Below are 15,363 nucleotides of genomic sequence, written 5' to 3'. Positions count from 1 at the left end.
CTACTTTCCCCTTTTGCAGAAAATGGAGATATGAATTGATATATTATTGAATTTGTGAGACGAGGCATGAAAATGCAGTTTATGCCTTAAATTGAACTATAATTTCAGGAAAATTTGGTGTACATTCTAAGATAATTTCAGATTCAAACCAACAATTGGTCATCCTGAAGAATATGTGTCTTGCCATTACACAATTAAGATCCGATTATGTGTATATATATAATATACGACAGTGGTATCAGGTCAAGTTGCTCGTACTTCAACTAATTCACGTAGTACATTTATACTATGGTTTATTTGATGGCCCAAGACAACTAGTAAGCTACGTTTTCAGATTCTAAATATTATTTTAAAAAAAAGATTTATACTATGGTAATATTATATATTAATATAGCATGAATATCTAGGGAAAAATTGTAGCTCAAAAGGTCTAAGATTGGACCCTTTTGTTTCATATTGTTTGATTCAATAATATCTTCTTCACTCATATTATGTCTGTCACACCTCCTTTTTATCACCTCCGGAAGGGTATAAGGGAGTTTTTTTCAATTTAAGTGACAATCGAAACGGGATTATTTTATTTAAAATTCAGAGTCGCCACCTGGGATAGTTTATGGTGTCCCAAGTCACCGGTTTTAAATCCTGAATCGAGGAAAGATTGACTCTGTTTTATAGTCCGCGAATACAGAAATCCGGGTAAGGAATTCTGTTAACCCGGGAGAAGGTGTTAGGCATTCCCGGGTTTCGTAGTTTTAGCACGGTCGCTCAACTATCATTATCGGCCCAATTATCTGATTTTAAATTACTTTTAAACCTATGTGCCTTTTTAACTTTAAAATCGCTTTTTATTTATTTAAAGAATTAATTCAGGGTTATTCAAAACACATCACAAGCCACGCTACATGAAATGTACTCGTGATTCACGACACGTTCTACTTATCCTTGTTGGAAATTAGAACCGGGTCACATGAAATGTACACCCGAATTTAAGAATTAAAAGAAAGTCAATTTAAAGAACGCGCCTAAAGCAACTACGAAGGTTCAAATTAATAACAAATTTGTGAGGGCCACGGAAAATTCAATTGATGACACACCTCAATTTTTAAAGAGTTAGTATTAATTATATGAGGGTCATGGGCTTGGGGTTTTTATTTGGCATGACACGCCTCAAATTATTCCTAAAGTGATTTCTTGGTCTAGTCTTATGAGGGCCATAAATTATAAGTTTTGTGGATATGGCACACCCCAATCTAATTAAAGATTAAAGCAGTTTGAGCTTTGTTCAAATTAATTCGGTCTTCATTACTATACGCATCCTATTCAAAGTGCTACATATTGGCCTAACATTTGGAGAAAGCGGATTTCAGACTTAAGTAATAATAGACAACAATTTAAAGGGCATTGGGCTCAAGGTGAGGCCCAAAACTGGACGGGATCAGCAAAAGGGGTTTTGGATGTAACTGGGCCAATGACAAAGGCTTAGTTGCGTAATTTATGGCAATTACTTGAAACAAATTACATTTTTTTATGAGAAATCTTGAGATTAAGACAAGTACTGACAATTCTTGCAAGTTTTAAAAAGATGCAAAGTGTATTTTGATGCCAAATCACATTCTATAACGAAGATGCAATAACTGATGTTATAAAGCTCATACACAGTTTGTCTCACTATTTAAAATATAACAAAATTCATGAATTCTAACCAAACACTAACATGATTTCAAAAAATACTATTACTAACATGAACTCAACTCTGTTCCACTCCAAACATTAGATCCAAGACAATAATGGACTAATTCTATGAAACCTTTAACATTAGACTCACAGACTTTCTTTCACTAACATTCATACACCTGTTATGCATATGCTAATATTAAGTGCAGGGTAGTCAAGCTAACACTCAAAGTTGACAACCTTCAGAACCCTTAAACTGATATCATTTGAGCAAAAGTATTGATTCTTCAAGAACATACAACGCACAGGTACATCAAAGCTAATTATAACATTGGTTTCAGCACATGAAACTAGTGAATCAAGCAGTAATATGTCATGTCATTAGACCCCTAATAATGAACTAGAAATCTATTCGAATACACTTGAAGCTAAAGAAGTAAACTGAAAGTCCAAACTTACGATTACAAACAACTACATAACATTCAATGTAATTATACCAAGTTCAGTTAAAACTGTAAACAAACTAATTGATAAACATCAAGCCATAACAAGACTACTAAGACCAGACTTTAAAGTGAGGCTAGAATTTAGACATTGGAACACCATCTTTCATTCAACATTCACATTTCCACTCCAAGGATTCGAAAATGTATCTGGATACAACCAAAAACAGCTACAGAATTTCAAAAGAGGAGGGTGAGATCAGCAGTAACTTAGCAGCAGAAACATCAATCTCAGTCCATATTTGGAATCCAAAACCAGCAAAGTATTAGATCATCTTTCAAATCCCAGAAAATCAGCCAATGTAACAGTACTTTCTCTCTTTTTTTCCTGTGTTTTCTTGTTAATTTCCTAACTCTAGCAATGTATATTCCCCAGTCGTTTATGAATTTTTAGGTTTCTGATCTCTGCCTTGAAAATCAAGGAAAGGGGACCTTTATAGAGGGGTTTTAGGGCATCAGTAGTGAATTTTCAAACTTACCATTTACCCCATGCCCCAAATTTTATCTATCCAATTCAGACCCCAATTTAAAACTTGTTTGTAAATCTACCCCCTTCCCCACCTTTCTGGAAGTTTCCCAGGCGGTTTTAAAAGATTCCCCTTATTAAACTCCCCCAAATACCCTTAAGACTTACTAATTACCTTCACACTAGACCTTGAACCAAACTGCCCAAGTACCTTTGGGCCTCTGCAACACCGAGCTTTAAACAGCTCTTTGGGCTTCTTGCATTTAGCAAGCCCAAGTTAAGGTTTAGGCCAATGAATTCCCAAGCAAACTAAAAAACCCAAAATAACTCCATTTCTGAATTTTAGACATGAAATCTTTACATGAAGCAGAAATAATAAAAGGAAAAAGTAAAACTAGCAAATACTAATCAGAGAAATTAATCTAAACATTATAAACTAAAATGACTCAATCCCAATCATGCAAACAAAACTATTTAAAGCAGAAAAACAAGAAAGAAAAAGAGAGGAATCTGAAATATATGAAGATGAGAATAAAACAAAAGACAGAAAGAAAGAAAAATGGACGGAAATACCTAGAATAGGCAAATGAACAGGGCTTGACAAACCTCAGGCAAACTTCGATTTGAACCGAAATTGGCATCAATCGCGTGTTCTCGTCGAGAACAGACGAACAATACCAATTTCAGCCCTAATCGTTCTTGGAAACTCGAATACTTGAGAGATTTTTCTTTTTCTTTTTCTTCTTCTTCTTTTTAAGATCCAAAACTGGCCGGATTTGGTGGGGATTTTGGGAGATGTGGTGGTGGATTGGGAATCAGGGGTGGGTGATGGTTGTGTGGTAGGGTTTTAGGGTCGATTGGGCTCCGCCGCCGGCCGGTGGAAGCTTAGGAGTTTCAGGGCAGCGGGCTAGGGTTCTTGACTTTGAGAGAGATGAAGGAAGTGAAGTGAAGAAGGTACTAGGTTGTTCTGAACGGTGTTTGAACAATTTTAAATGAAAATGGGGGAAGTATCAGGGCCGTTGGATGATGGAAGATGGAAAATCAAGATCAACTTAACTTAATTGAACTCAAAACTATGACGTTTGGATTGTCTTGACACCTGAAGGGTTTGGACCGGGTATGGAGAGAATTTGGGCCTGAATTTGAAGCAGATTCCAGATGAGTTTTCAAAATTGGTCCAATTTCAAGGTTTTGAAACAAATTCTCAATTTCCTTTCTTTTTTGTTTTGACTTTTCAAATTAATCAACAAACCAAATTAACTCTTAAATTAAAATAATTTACCAAATTAAGCTAATTACTCATCATAGTATTAAAAAAATTAATTAACTTCTAAATTAAAAGAAGAACTACAAAATCTAAAATTAAAAGGTTAAAAATGCAAAGTGAGTCCTTTTTGTGATTTTTTTTATTTTTATAAAACAACTAATTTACTAATTAACCTAAAAATATAAAAAAAATAAGTCCTAAATGCAAATGCAAAGTATTTTTGTACTTTCATGATTTAAATAAAAATTAAATATGCACAAAAAAATGCAAATAATTGAGAAAATTCTACAAAAATTTCTAAAATAGCAAATAATTAAAAGAAAATCTATTTCCTTGAGATTCTGATCTCATATAGGGCAAAAATCACGTGCTCACATTGTCATGAGTAGTGTACTTAATGGTTACTTTAAAAACGCATATGTAAGTCATAAAAGTTGAGTCCAGAAAAAGTATTTTGTATTTTTGTTTATTTTTTCAATATTTTATTGGTGGGGTACATTGAATATACTGATTATATTCTGATTTCTGACTATATTTAGTTCATGCACTGCAACAATAAGGGTTTGTTGGCCATGTTACATGACCCATAATATTTCTGTTGTTTATTCGTCCACGTTAGCTACTAGTTCCGAGAATTGAATAAAGAACCAGCCAATCATTTATACCAATGGTTTTCCTTTTGAATTCTTGGAATTAGAATTTAGTGAATTTTAATTTGAACTATCAATATATTTTAATACTCCATACATAACAGTTAATTTACTTTATTTACCAAGTTAGTAATCTCACTTTTTATAAATTAATATCAGTAAAGTTGTATACGGGTAAAAACGAGCTCATGGTGCACTCCGACCTCCGATAGGATAAGCCAAGCTCGAGACATAATGACAAGAGGCCGACATCGAGGTGAAAGTCTCGTCGAGTCGGATTCGGGGGCATGACGCCTGCCCCCGAGAATATCAGGGTCATAGTTCCGGACTGATCTTAACCTCGAACGGCTTCGATGAACATTATCGGACAATCAAGCATAGCCAACGGAAGACTGAAATATTCGTGACCGACCGGATATTACGGCGGGGATCTCAACACGTATCGATAAGGAGCTGACAAACAGTTAATCAGAAGATTTTTTACCTTTTATAGAGTTGTACTTAAAGTAGGACTCCCCTACTGTATAAAAGAGGTCTGATAATTTATGAAAGACATTGTAACACGCTTCCCAAGTCAATATATTATTGTTTTTTTCTCTGTCATTAGCTCTTATCCACAATGAGCCCGGATCGAGGGGAAAGATTTCACTAAGGCTGAAATTATCCTATGCGTGTGGTTTGAATTTATTTTTATCTTTACTTTTTCAATTTAATTTAATTTATTATTTTGTGTCAAATTAATCTGCGTATTTTTAAAATCACTTTTAAATTAAATTGTTATCCGATTTTGAGGGTAAACAAAAGTCATCTATACAAACATATTTATCCTAATTGCCTCTTTTCTCCAAGGTAGAGCATAATCGTCACCTCTCTGCAATTTCTCCTTTCAATAAACTTTTGTCGTAACTTGATCAAGTATTTAATAAGTTTCTTCTAAATATTACTCCCTCCGGTTCAATAAGTGATTTTTTTGGTTTTTTTCACGTATATTAATAAATTTATCTTTTAATATTAATTAGCAATAAAATTAATTATATTAACTTTTAATATCTCTTCACATAAACACTCCTAACATATACTTCAACATTAATTACTCCAAGAGTAATGTAGGAAAAAAATAATTAAATCATTTTTGAAATCTGAAAAAATTACTTATTTTAGATCACAAGAAAAAAGTCAAAAAATTACTTATTTTGAACCGAAAAAAATAACAAATCAAGCTTTAATTATAAATAACTCAAAATATGTGACCTAACCGCGCACATTTGACCCTTTTTGTTCGGTATTGCTTGATTCAAACAGATATTCTTCTTCTCAGAACTAACATTTTCTGGTTATGTGACAGTACTTTGCACCAGGAGATGAACCAAAAGTAACTTATGAGAATCCATTGTCTTTTCCTTTTTTTTTCTCCCGTCTTCTTTTGGTGGGTTCTTTTTTTGTTTTCATCTGGTATTCGATACTTAAATTAGGGTCCCGTGTAATTCGATTTTTCGTCGCATAAGACTTATTAAAGAGGAATATCCTTATGAGAATTTTTTTCATACATAAAGCTCGAATCTAAAATTTGTGATTAAGGATGAAGGAATTTTATTTATGATTAGCATATGGGAGCTTACATATAAGATGTAAGAATCTCTTAATGGTATGACGTCTTTTGAGGAAAATCGATTACTTGACACAAATCCGACAATATCATACCATGTTAATAGTATTATTGAGCCGTTTTAGTCCAATAACTGGTACCATAGCCCAAGTTCGACGGGGCGAATATGGTAATGGTTGAGTGACGGTGCAGGGCTCGGTTTGCTTAACCTTACGAGCTTGAAGACGCACACACAAAAAAAAAAAGCTAGTTGCGTGCTTCGGTTGTCATGAATGTTCTAATGATGTGTGTGACACATCGTGACTCGTGGTAGTAGGCCACGTGAAACTTAGTTCAAGGAGGAGATTGATGTGTGCGAACAAAGTCCCATATTGATAGATGAAGTATTGGGAGCCTACATATAAGATGTGAAGATCTCTTAATTGTGTGAGATTTTTTGAGAAAAATTATACAGGCTTGACTCAAAGCGGACAATACCACAAAATGTTAAGCGTATCATTGGATGAATCCAGAACCAAAATGTGGTTCTTTTGGACTCAAAGAATAAAAATATGTGAAAAAATATAGTGACCAAAATATATAAAACGTCTTTTATACTTTAACGGCCGTTTGACCAGTTAAGTATAGCGTCTTTTAAAAAGACACTATATTTGAATTAAAAAAAGCGGAAACTATAGCGTCTTTTGTTAAGATGTTATATATATATATATATATATAACCTCTTAACAAAAGACGCTATATATATCCCCAAAACTGAATCATCGAAACCCCCCCCCCCCAATAAGAAAACCAAAGCGGTCCCCCCTCCATTTTTAATCAAAAAACGCTTGAGTGGAGCCCACCTGTCTCACAAAAAGTAAAGATTCTCGGTCCCACGTGCTAGCTAAGGTGTTATCTCGGACATTGTTGCTTGTTTCGGCTCCAAATCACAAAATCTTCGACTTTCTAAAAACCTTAAATCGAGGTATTCCGACTTAGTTTTTGTTAAAACTTATATAAAAAATGCATATTAGTTATTTTTTATGTGCTCTATGTTATTTTGTGATTGTTTTGCAATTTCACTAATTTATTATTTTTTATCCGGACTATAGTATTAGTATGCTACAAAATTCTTAAAATAGAGAAATTGTTATTAGTTGTAAAAAAATGTTAATTAGTTACTTTTTACTGTGTTATATGTATTTTCGTGATTGTTTTTGTGATTAAATTGATTTGTTATTTTTTGTCCGGTTTAGATTATTTATTTGCTAAAAGACTAGTAAACTAGATAAATTGTTACTTTAGTTCTCTTTAGCGGTATCTTGTGGCCTAATGTAGTACTCGTATTTATAATGTAGTGACCTTTTAACGTAGTAAAACCTAGTGCCCTTTAGCGTAGTATCCTTGTTGTTATAGAAATTAATCATTTAAGTATCTTTTATTCCCAAAAATACGTCAAAAAGCTGATAGTTCAAACATAAACTATCTTCAATTATAGTCAACAAACGTAAGAACATAAGAATTTAGGATATATTGGTGCTATTGGGCCTAAAATATTGTGTCTAGAACCAAAATGTGAATATTTAATAATTAAATCTTGTATAGTTATGAAAATTAATTATTTAATTTTAGTATAGTAAAAAATAAGTTAGTAACAAACAGACAAACATATAAAATAATAAAACTAACATATTAAATAATAAAACTAACATATACAATAATAAACTAACATATAAAATAACAGACCTGTTGAGTGAAAAATTGAAAAAACTTCTCATCATGAACATAAGAATTCAGGATATATTGGTGCTACTGGGCCTCAAATATTGTGTCCGGAACCAAAATGTAAATATTTAATAATAAAATCCTCTATAGTAAAAAATAGGTGAATAACTAACAAACATATAAAATAATAAAACTAACATATTAAAGTAACATATAAAATATAAAATTATAATATTGAAGATGTATCAACCTAATTAACAATATAGTAAAAATATCGAATAAAATTTAATATTCAAGGTATTGCAATATATTTAAGCAATGGAAAAGAAAAATAATGTAATTAATTTTGTTCAATTTACAATAGTCGTCATGGAGGTTCCGCCTTTGCATCCCGGACCTGCCTCCCTAGAGCTATTACGGCCACAGGCCGAGCATATGGGGCAGTTATTGGCCCAGACTTTACGTTCTAGGAGAGTAGACGATATGTGGGACTTTCTTAAGAATCGCCAGCTCTATCCATGTATAGTCAGACGCCTGTAGGATACGAGTTTTTATAGGATCATTGAGATCAGCCGGCTACAGCTGGATTGGTCATTGATCACAGCTTTGATAGAGCGGTGGCGACCAGAAATGCACACATTCCATTTTCCCATTGGCGAGGCCACTATCACGCTGCAGGACGTGGAGGTTCTGTATGGGCTGCCGGTTGATAGACTTCTTGTTGCTTTGCTGCACGCCAAGAGAGATTATACGGGAGATCAGTACCTGGAGACGTTGCAACGGCTAAGGCAATGCATGATGATATTACTCATGATACACCGAATCTTCATATTAACAAGTACACGAGGTCGCTGTTGTTGCTTATGTTTGGAGGCGTATTGTTCCCGAATACTTCGGAAAACCTAGTCAGCTTGAGATTTCTTCAACATCTTGAGCGGTTAGATGATTTATATCAGTACCGCTGGGGTGCTGCTGTTCTTGGTTACTTGTACTGGCAGATGCGCCGGGCATGCACGGGCACCCAACGAGACGTTACAGGATTTATGTCGCTACTGCAGGTGAAAACATAGTCAAATACTCTCTTCATTATAACATACATCATAAAAAAAACCTTAAATTTTACGTTCAAATTATATATTAGGTTTGGGTCTGGGAGTGGTTCCTGCAGTTTCAACCACCTCTACACCCATAGCTCAGGATGCACCACCTCCACCGTTTCTCCTTTTGGCTAGGAGGTGGGTTGATAGGTGGGGATACAGACGCGAGTACGAGGCTCGACATTATCTCCCCTATTGCAGAGATTTGTTGGATTTGCTGGAGGACGTGCAGGTAATTTTATACTTAAGTTTACTTGGCTTGGATTTATATGTGTTGCGTTTACTCACGGTTCCTGTTTTTACATAATAGTTCATTTGGAGGCCATACAACGACGAGCTAATAGTTGGTTTGCCTGATTATTGGTCGACTGGGCGACTTATCTGGAGCTCTTCCGTCATCATGATGTGTCTCGATATTGTCGATCATCATGCCACCGAGCGAGTCCTTCACTAGTTTGGTCAACCACAGCTTGTACCTCCACCGCCCGCTTGGATTAGGACACATTACTAGTGGGATGATCATTCGAGGGTTGACCAGGCATATGAGGCATGACTAGAGTTGCAGATCGAGACTTGGGACTAGCGGCGTGACCTGATTCCGCCACCCCCTTCACCCGATTTTATGGATGGTGAGCATGCGTATATGGGCTGGTACCGTAGCATTACCTGACCTATCGTCTGGAATCCCATTCATCGCGCTGATGGTCGATTCGTTCCATATGCCGGGAGGCATGAGGCGCTGGTATGTTATTTGGTATACTTAGTTATAACGTTAATATTATCGTTTCGCAATTAATATTTTATATGTTGTTCAGGTTATTGGACTACATATGTTCCACCAGTTGGGAGTGCAGATGCAACAACATACCGGTGAGGGAACGACCGCTTTGCACGACTATGGCCGACAGGTTACAGATTTGGTTGCCACAATATTGCAGCGAGAATGGGATGATGAGCGCTTAGGATACGAGGCTGATTATATGGTGCCAAAACAGTACCATCGTGGGCCAGCAATGCAGCCTGAACGTGGTCGATGTGGCAGGGGTGTGGCACTAGGTATGGGTGTGCCATGAGGTAGGGGTATCCCACGAGGTAGGTGTGTCCCACGAGGTAGGGGTGTCATATGAGGTCGTGGGGGTCGGCGAGGAGGTGGTCCCCAACAAGGGGGCGTTGAGGCACTTGTTGAGGATGTTGGAGTTGAGAGGGGTGACCACCATGATCTTAGTGATATCCCATCATTTAGCTTGAGGCTTATTCCAGGGACTTCGCAGGTAACCACGTCAGCTCCATTATCGATCGCGGGCACGACCTTTACCTAATATGATTGGGATGCGTATTTTCCTGACCCTCTAAAGGCATCGACGGTTGCTGATGCTCGTCCGATACAATATGTGAATAGTAGGTGCCGACATAGTTATGGCTTACCACCGAGGAATGCTAAGGATCTTCTATAGGATTTGGTTAGTTTGTATTACTATTACTTATATTTTGTGTTTATCTCATTGATTAGTCATAAATATCCAAAGTATATTTTTTTTGAAGCCATCATCCTCGCCCGTCGCGGAGGCCACTAGGTGCGACACTGACATGCCTGAGACAGATGATTATATTCAGGAGCCCGCTGAGACCATGGTAAGATATTTTGATTATTTTTATGTAGTCAACACTTACATTACTATTATATATTTTATATACTAAAATATGTCATTATTCTGTAGGTTACTGCTGCACCGACGACCCCTTCTACCGAGCCTGCCAGCCTTACTAACGACATGTTGCAGTTCATCCTCCGATAAAGAGGTGTAGTGATGAGGATGATCCTGATAGTGTAGCCGGGCGGGATGAGATGCGCTTGAGGCCAGCGGCTGCTTTAAAGCATAAAGGTTTTGGAACACATTGATTTTTTTTATGTACATATGACAATCAGTAAATAATAGCAACTATATCTATGGTTTAGCATTATATGTGCATTATGTTTTAATTTTTTGTTTTTTTTTTGTTATTTTAATAGTAAATCCAGACAAAACAAACATAGAAACTTAAGATAATTTAAATTCGATACAACTAATGAAAATACATGACACGAAAAATATAAAGATAAAATACCACACTCAACACATACATGTATTTGTTTAGTTACTACCATCCATTATTCTCTGCTCCAGCCACTTAAATTTCTCTTCCATTTTATTTTTTTCTTCTTCCACCTCTTTTAGTTTCTCCTGCAGTGTCGCAATTTGTTGTTGCATTTAAGAGATCTGGCGTTGGTATTCAACATTCATATTCCAAACATACTGCAAAATTAATTTGTAGTATTCCCGGTTAATGGGTTCATCATATCATTCCTTAAACATACAATGATTTCCGTCATTGCCTCCAAACCTATATAGACACATCCAGTATCTGCGCCCAATATTACCATCTGACCAACATGTCTTCATAATCGCACGTTTGCCACAATAGCATCTTGGTGAGTCATTGCGTTCAGACATTTGTTAATGCAAGAAAAATAAAAAATGTATGGAAAGTTTTGCTATTTGTTTTGGTTAAGCGAAGATAATAACTAAAATGTGTTAGTCATTTATAGGCAAGAAAAAAAATACATAACATGGTATGTAACCGCGCTATGCTTCGCGTGCTAATGATTCTTTAGGGTACAATACAGTTTTTCCAAAAGACAGCTTTTCTAGAACGGCAGCTTTATCAGATCGATAAGACAATACACATAACGTGGTATGTAACCATGCTATTCTTCGCGGGCTAACGATTCTTTACGGTGCGATACAACTTTTCCAGAAGACATCTTTTCTAGAACGACAGCTTTATCAGGTCGACGAGATAATACACATAATGTGGTATGTAACCGCACTATGCTTCACGTGGTAATAATTATTTCGGGTATAAGAAAGCTTCTTAAATCTGAACCAAGTCATATGTATTTCAAAGACCTTTTGAATAAACATTACAACATTCATTAAAAAAATGCCACTACGTGTATTAATGTTAAATATCAAAAAGATTGTTTTGAAGGTTTTTTAAATTGGAATTATGTTAGATTGTTGTACTGAAGTATTAATGTTAAATATCAAAAAGATTTAACAACAATGAAAACATAATTTTATTTCATACATTCTGCAAGATAAACAAGTACATACACTTATTACAACCACATTACGGAAACAAAACACTACGTGTATCCTTGATAGTTGGGCACATTAGATGAACTTCTACCAGGAGCTGGATTACCACCGCCACCCAAACCAACTAAACGACATTTACGACGGTTATGTCCTGTTTGCGAGCATACACCACATTTACGCGCATAAACGGTATCACCAACATCCATTTGGTTCTGTGTATGCGTTTGTTTTTGCACTTGTACCTTATACAAACACTCCTTGTTACACACAATTTTAAATGATTTCGGCAGCCAATAATACTCAGCACCCACTGGCTGCAACTGTCCACTATATATGTTTAAGTATGCAGTAACACTATATTCCTTAGCAACGTACCGTGTTACAGCAAAACCTGTATGTTGAAAACACTTCATGACATGCGAGCATGACATGTGGTAGATAGACCATTTCCCACATGAACACAATATGTTGGCTTCATTTACGATGTGTGTATTATTCCCCCAATTTTGATGTATAGCGGTGCGAACTTCAAAAATATTTCGCTCGTTGCAATACTGTAAAAATGAATGCCAATGTGCTCGCCTCCTGTATTTCTCAAATCTTTTCATTGGTATTGGCATAAATTCAACACCATTCTCCATCAGTTCTGATGCACCTCTATGACATTCAATAAACCTCTCCGCCATCTGTTTGAATGACATCCGCACCATGGCAGTGACAGGAAATCCACGTGCAGACTTCAATATCCCGTTGAAAGACTCTGACATATTTGTAGTCAGGGTTCCCCATCGTCTGCCACCATCCGCATGCAATGTCCACTTGTCAAGCTTATGTTGCATCAACCAATGATAGGCTCTTTCGTCTTCTTGCCTGATCGATTTCGTGCGCCTCCTGAATTTGCACTCCTGGTGATCAGTTGCAACCATCCACATTAAATCATGCAAGTCCTTGTTGTGTACCTTCTGGAAATTGGCCTTTAGGTGCCTTACACAGTAACGATGGTATGCATACCGTTCTTGCCATTTAGGCAAATGCTGTACAGAACTTAAAATACCACAATGCCGATGAGATATTAGACAAATATCTTAACGTTGTTTGACAACGTGCTCCTTCAAGTGGTTCAAAAATAGCGTCCACGTCTCTTGGCTTTCTTTGGTACAAATAGGAAAAGCTAAGGGAAATATTTGTCCATTACCATCTACTACAACGACGATCAATAGCTTAATATCATACTTTCCATAGACATGAGTGTCGTCTATGGATATTACCGGCCAACAATGCACAAAACCATCAATTGCTTGTTTGAATGCCCAGAACACGTATTTGAATATATATTCTGGTATTCTCAGACTCTGTTCAAGCTTCCATTCAACAACAATCCCAGGATTAAATTGTTGCAATGCAGTCATGTACCTGGGTAGAGATGCAGTGACTTATACAAGTCACCGTAAATAATTTCAAACGTACGATTATGCCCGAAAAATGCCTTTCTTTTGGTAATGGTACACCCATATTCTTGGTGGACAAATGTAATACACTCTTTGATCTTGTACCTTACGGAGGCTTCAATATGTGGAATCAAGACAAGAGAAATTAAGTCAACATCCAAGTTAAAGTGATTTCCACTGAATGTGTCTATTTCACAATTGTGAGTGCCAATATATTTACCCACAACCCACATATTTGTTTTCTTCTTCCTCTCACGCAACATCCAATTACAACCCGTAAATCATCTACGACAAACAACCTTGTATGCATCCGGAGATGACTCACATACCATCATCTCATGGCACTCTTTTACGCTGTACATTTTCACTGCCCTGATTAGGCGCGCCTTATCAGGAAAAACATGCCCTTTTGACAGCACCGTTGGTCTAGATTCATCCCATATTGCTGTCCAAATTTCGTCAATATCCCTTGTGAAGGCATCCACATCCGACATACTTGGAAAATGATCAAGGTAGGGAATATGCCTTGAATGAAATGGCATGTGGGACTCGTACACTTTTAGTCTTGGGAGGTGGAGCATGCTCCCTCGTCAAATTAGGTTCGACATTCTCTTCCTCCTCCTCATCACCCTCGTCAGGGAAGGGTGTGTCATCTCCAGACCCATCGGCATTGTTGTCATAATCACTATTCTCTTCCTGACTCTGCACATTTGCCAGATCCCAAGTAAATAGACTATCTTCGGCAATTAATTAAGGACATGACTATCAAGTTGCTCGTTTTCACTGCACAATCAAAGAAATAATGAGTTACTAAAATTGGCCCAAACAATACATATAACTTTATATATTTACTTATAAATCATAATGTGTTGATTTTTCATGATGCACATTATCTTGTTAATGCTGACTCCCGGATGGACCACCATGATCCAACACACCAAAACTAAGCATATTCCAACTAGCCGTTGGTTCATAACTTGTAAAATTCATATCTGGTCGGGACTCCCTATAGAATATATGAGTGTTAATACAAATACAAAACACAAAAATACACATCGTAACACAAAGAAAAATTGAAGTTTACCACTCGGCTTGTAGATTATGTATACTAGGGGAGAAATTATTTCTTCGCTCCTCGTTCGCCCGTGGAGATAAGTTTAGATCCGGCCAAACTCTTTCAGCCGGAATCTGTTCGGCTAAAACTGCTCCAAAATAACCACCCGACGATTGAGGTATTTTCCTACTTTGCGCAACCTCATTATTGCGAACGTCTTCAGCCTTGACGTATATTTCCAACAGTTTTATCACAATAAAATTTCTAGTATTCATCCAGAGTCCTCAAAAAATCTCTCAGAGTTTCATCGTCTTCGATGTTAAACTCAGCATAACATACAACCCCTTGCGAAGTCACAAAATACAGATATCTTCCGGTTATTTTAAGATTTACCGATCGTTTGCTCACACTCATTTTTTTTACATAACAACGATACCAATGTATCGTACTCCATTGTAAGTGGCAACTTAGCATGAGACTGTGGAGATAAATTATAACTTGTTGAGTTATTCCCCACCACAACCTCACCCCCATGAAACCCTAATTCTTCTCTCTTCAAACATTATGACAAAATGCAAAACAACTTAACAAAGAAAAAATTCAGAAGACTTGAAAATATTTATGAATGGATTTTTACAAAATCCTTCACCTCTTTAAATAAGGCAAAAACTAGTTCGGGAGTTCAATTTTTTGAGGTATAGCATCTTAGCTTAAAACGCTATACCCAGTTGAATTATTGTTATGCCTGTTAAGC

The 15,363-nt window shown here is 36.3% G+C and overlaps 1 protein-coding gene across 1 annotated transcript; it reads right to left on the bottom strand.

Annotated features, from left to right (window-relative positions):
- Window positions 1–12,154: 12,154 nt before the first annotated feature.
- LOC138869741 (uncharacterized) lies at window positions 12,155–14,049 on the bottom strand. Its single transcript, XM_070147397.1, has 2 exons — window positions 13,885–14,049; window positions 12,155–13,141 (listed from the first exon to the last, which is right to left on the bottom strand). Exons 1-2 carry the CDS (start codon window positions 14,047–14,049, stop codon window positions 12,155–12,157), a joined length of 1,152 nt encoding a protein of 383 aa, XP_070003498.1.
- Between the last annotated feature and the right edge of the window lie 1,314 nt (window positions 14,050–15,363).

The sequence above is a fragment of the Nicotiana sylvestris genome, chromosome 5, assembly GCF_000393655.2.
Source record: "Nicotiana sylvestris chromosome 5, ASM39365v2, whole genome shotgun sequence".
In the NCBI taxonomy this organism is placed as follows: domain Eukaryota; kingdom Viridiplantae; phylum Streptophyta; class Magnoliopsida; order Solanales; family Solanaceae; genus Nicotiana; species Nicotiana sylvestris.
Note: the sequence above shows the minus strand (reverse complement) of the source record. Positions and strands in the feature narration are given on the sequence as shown.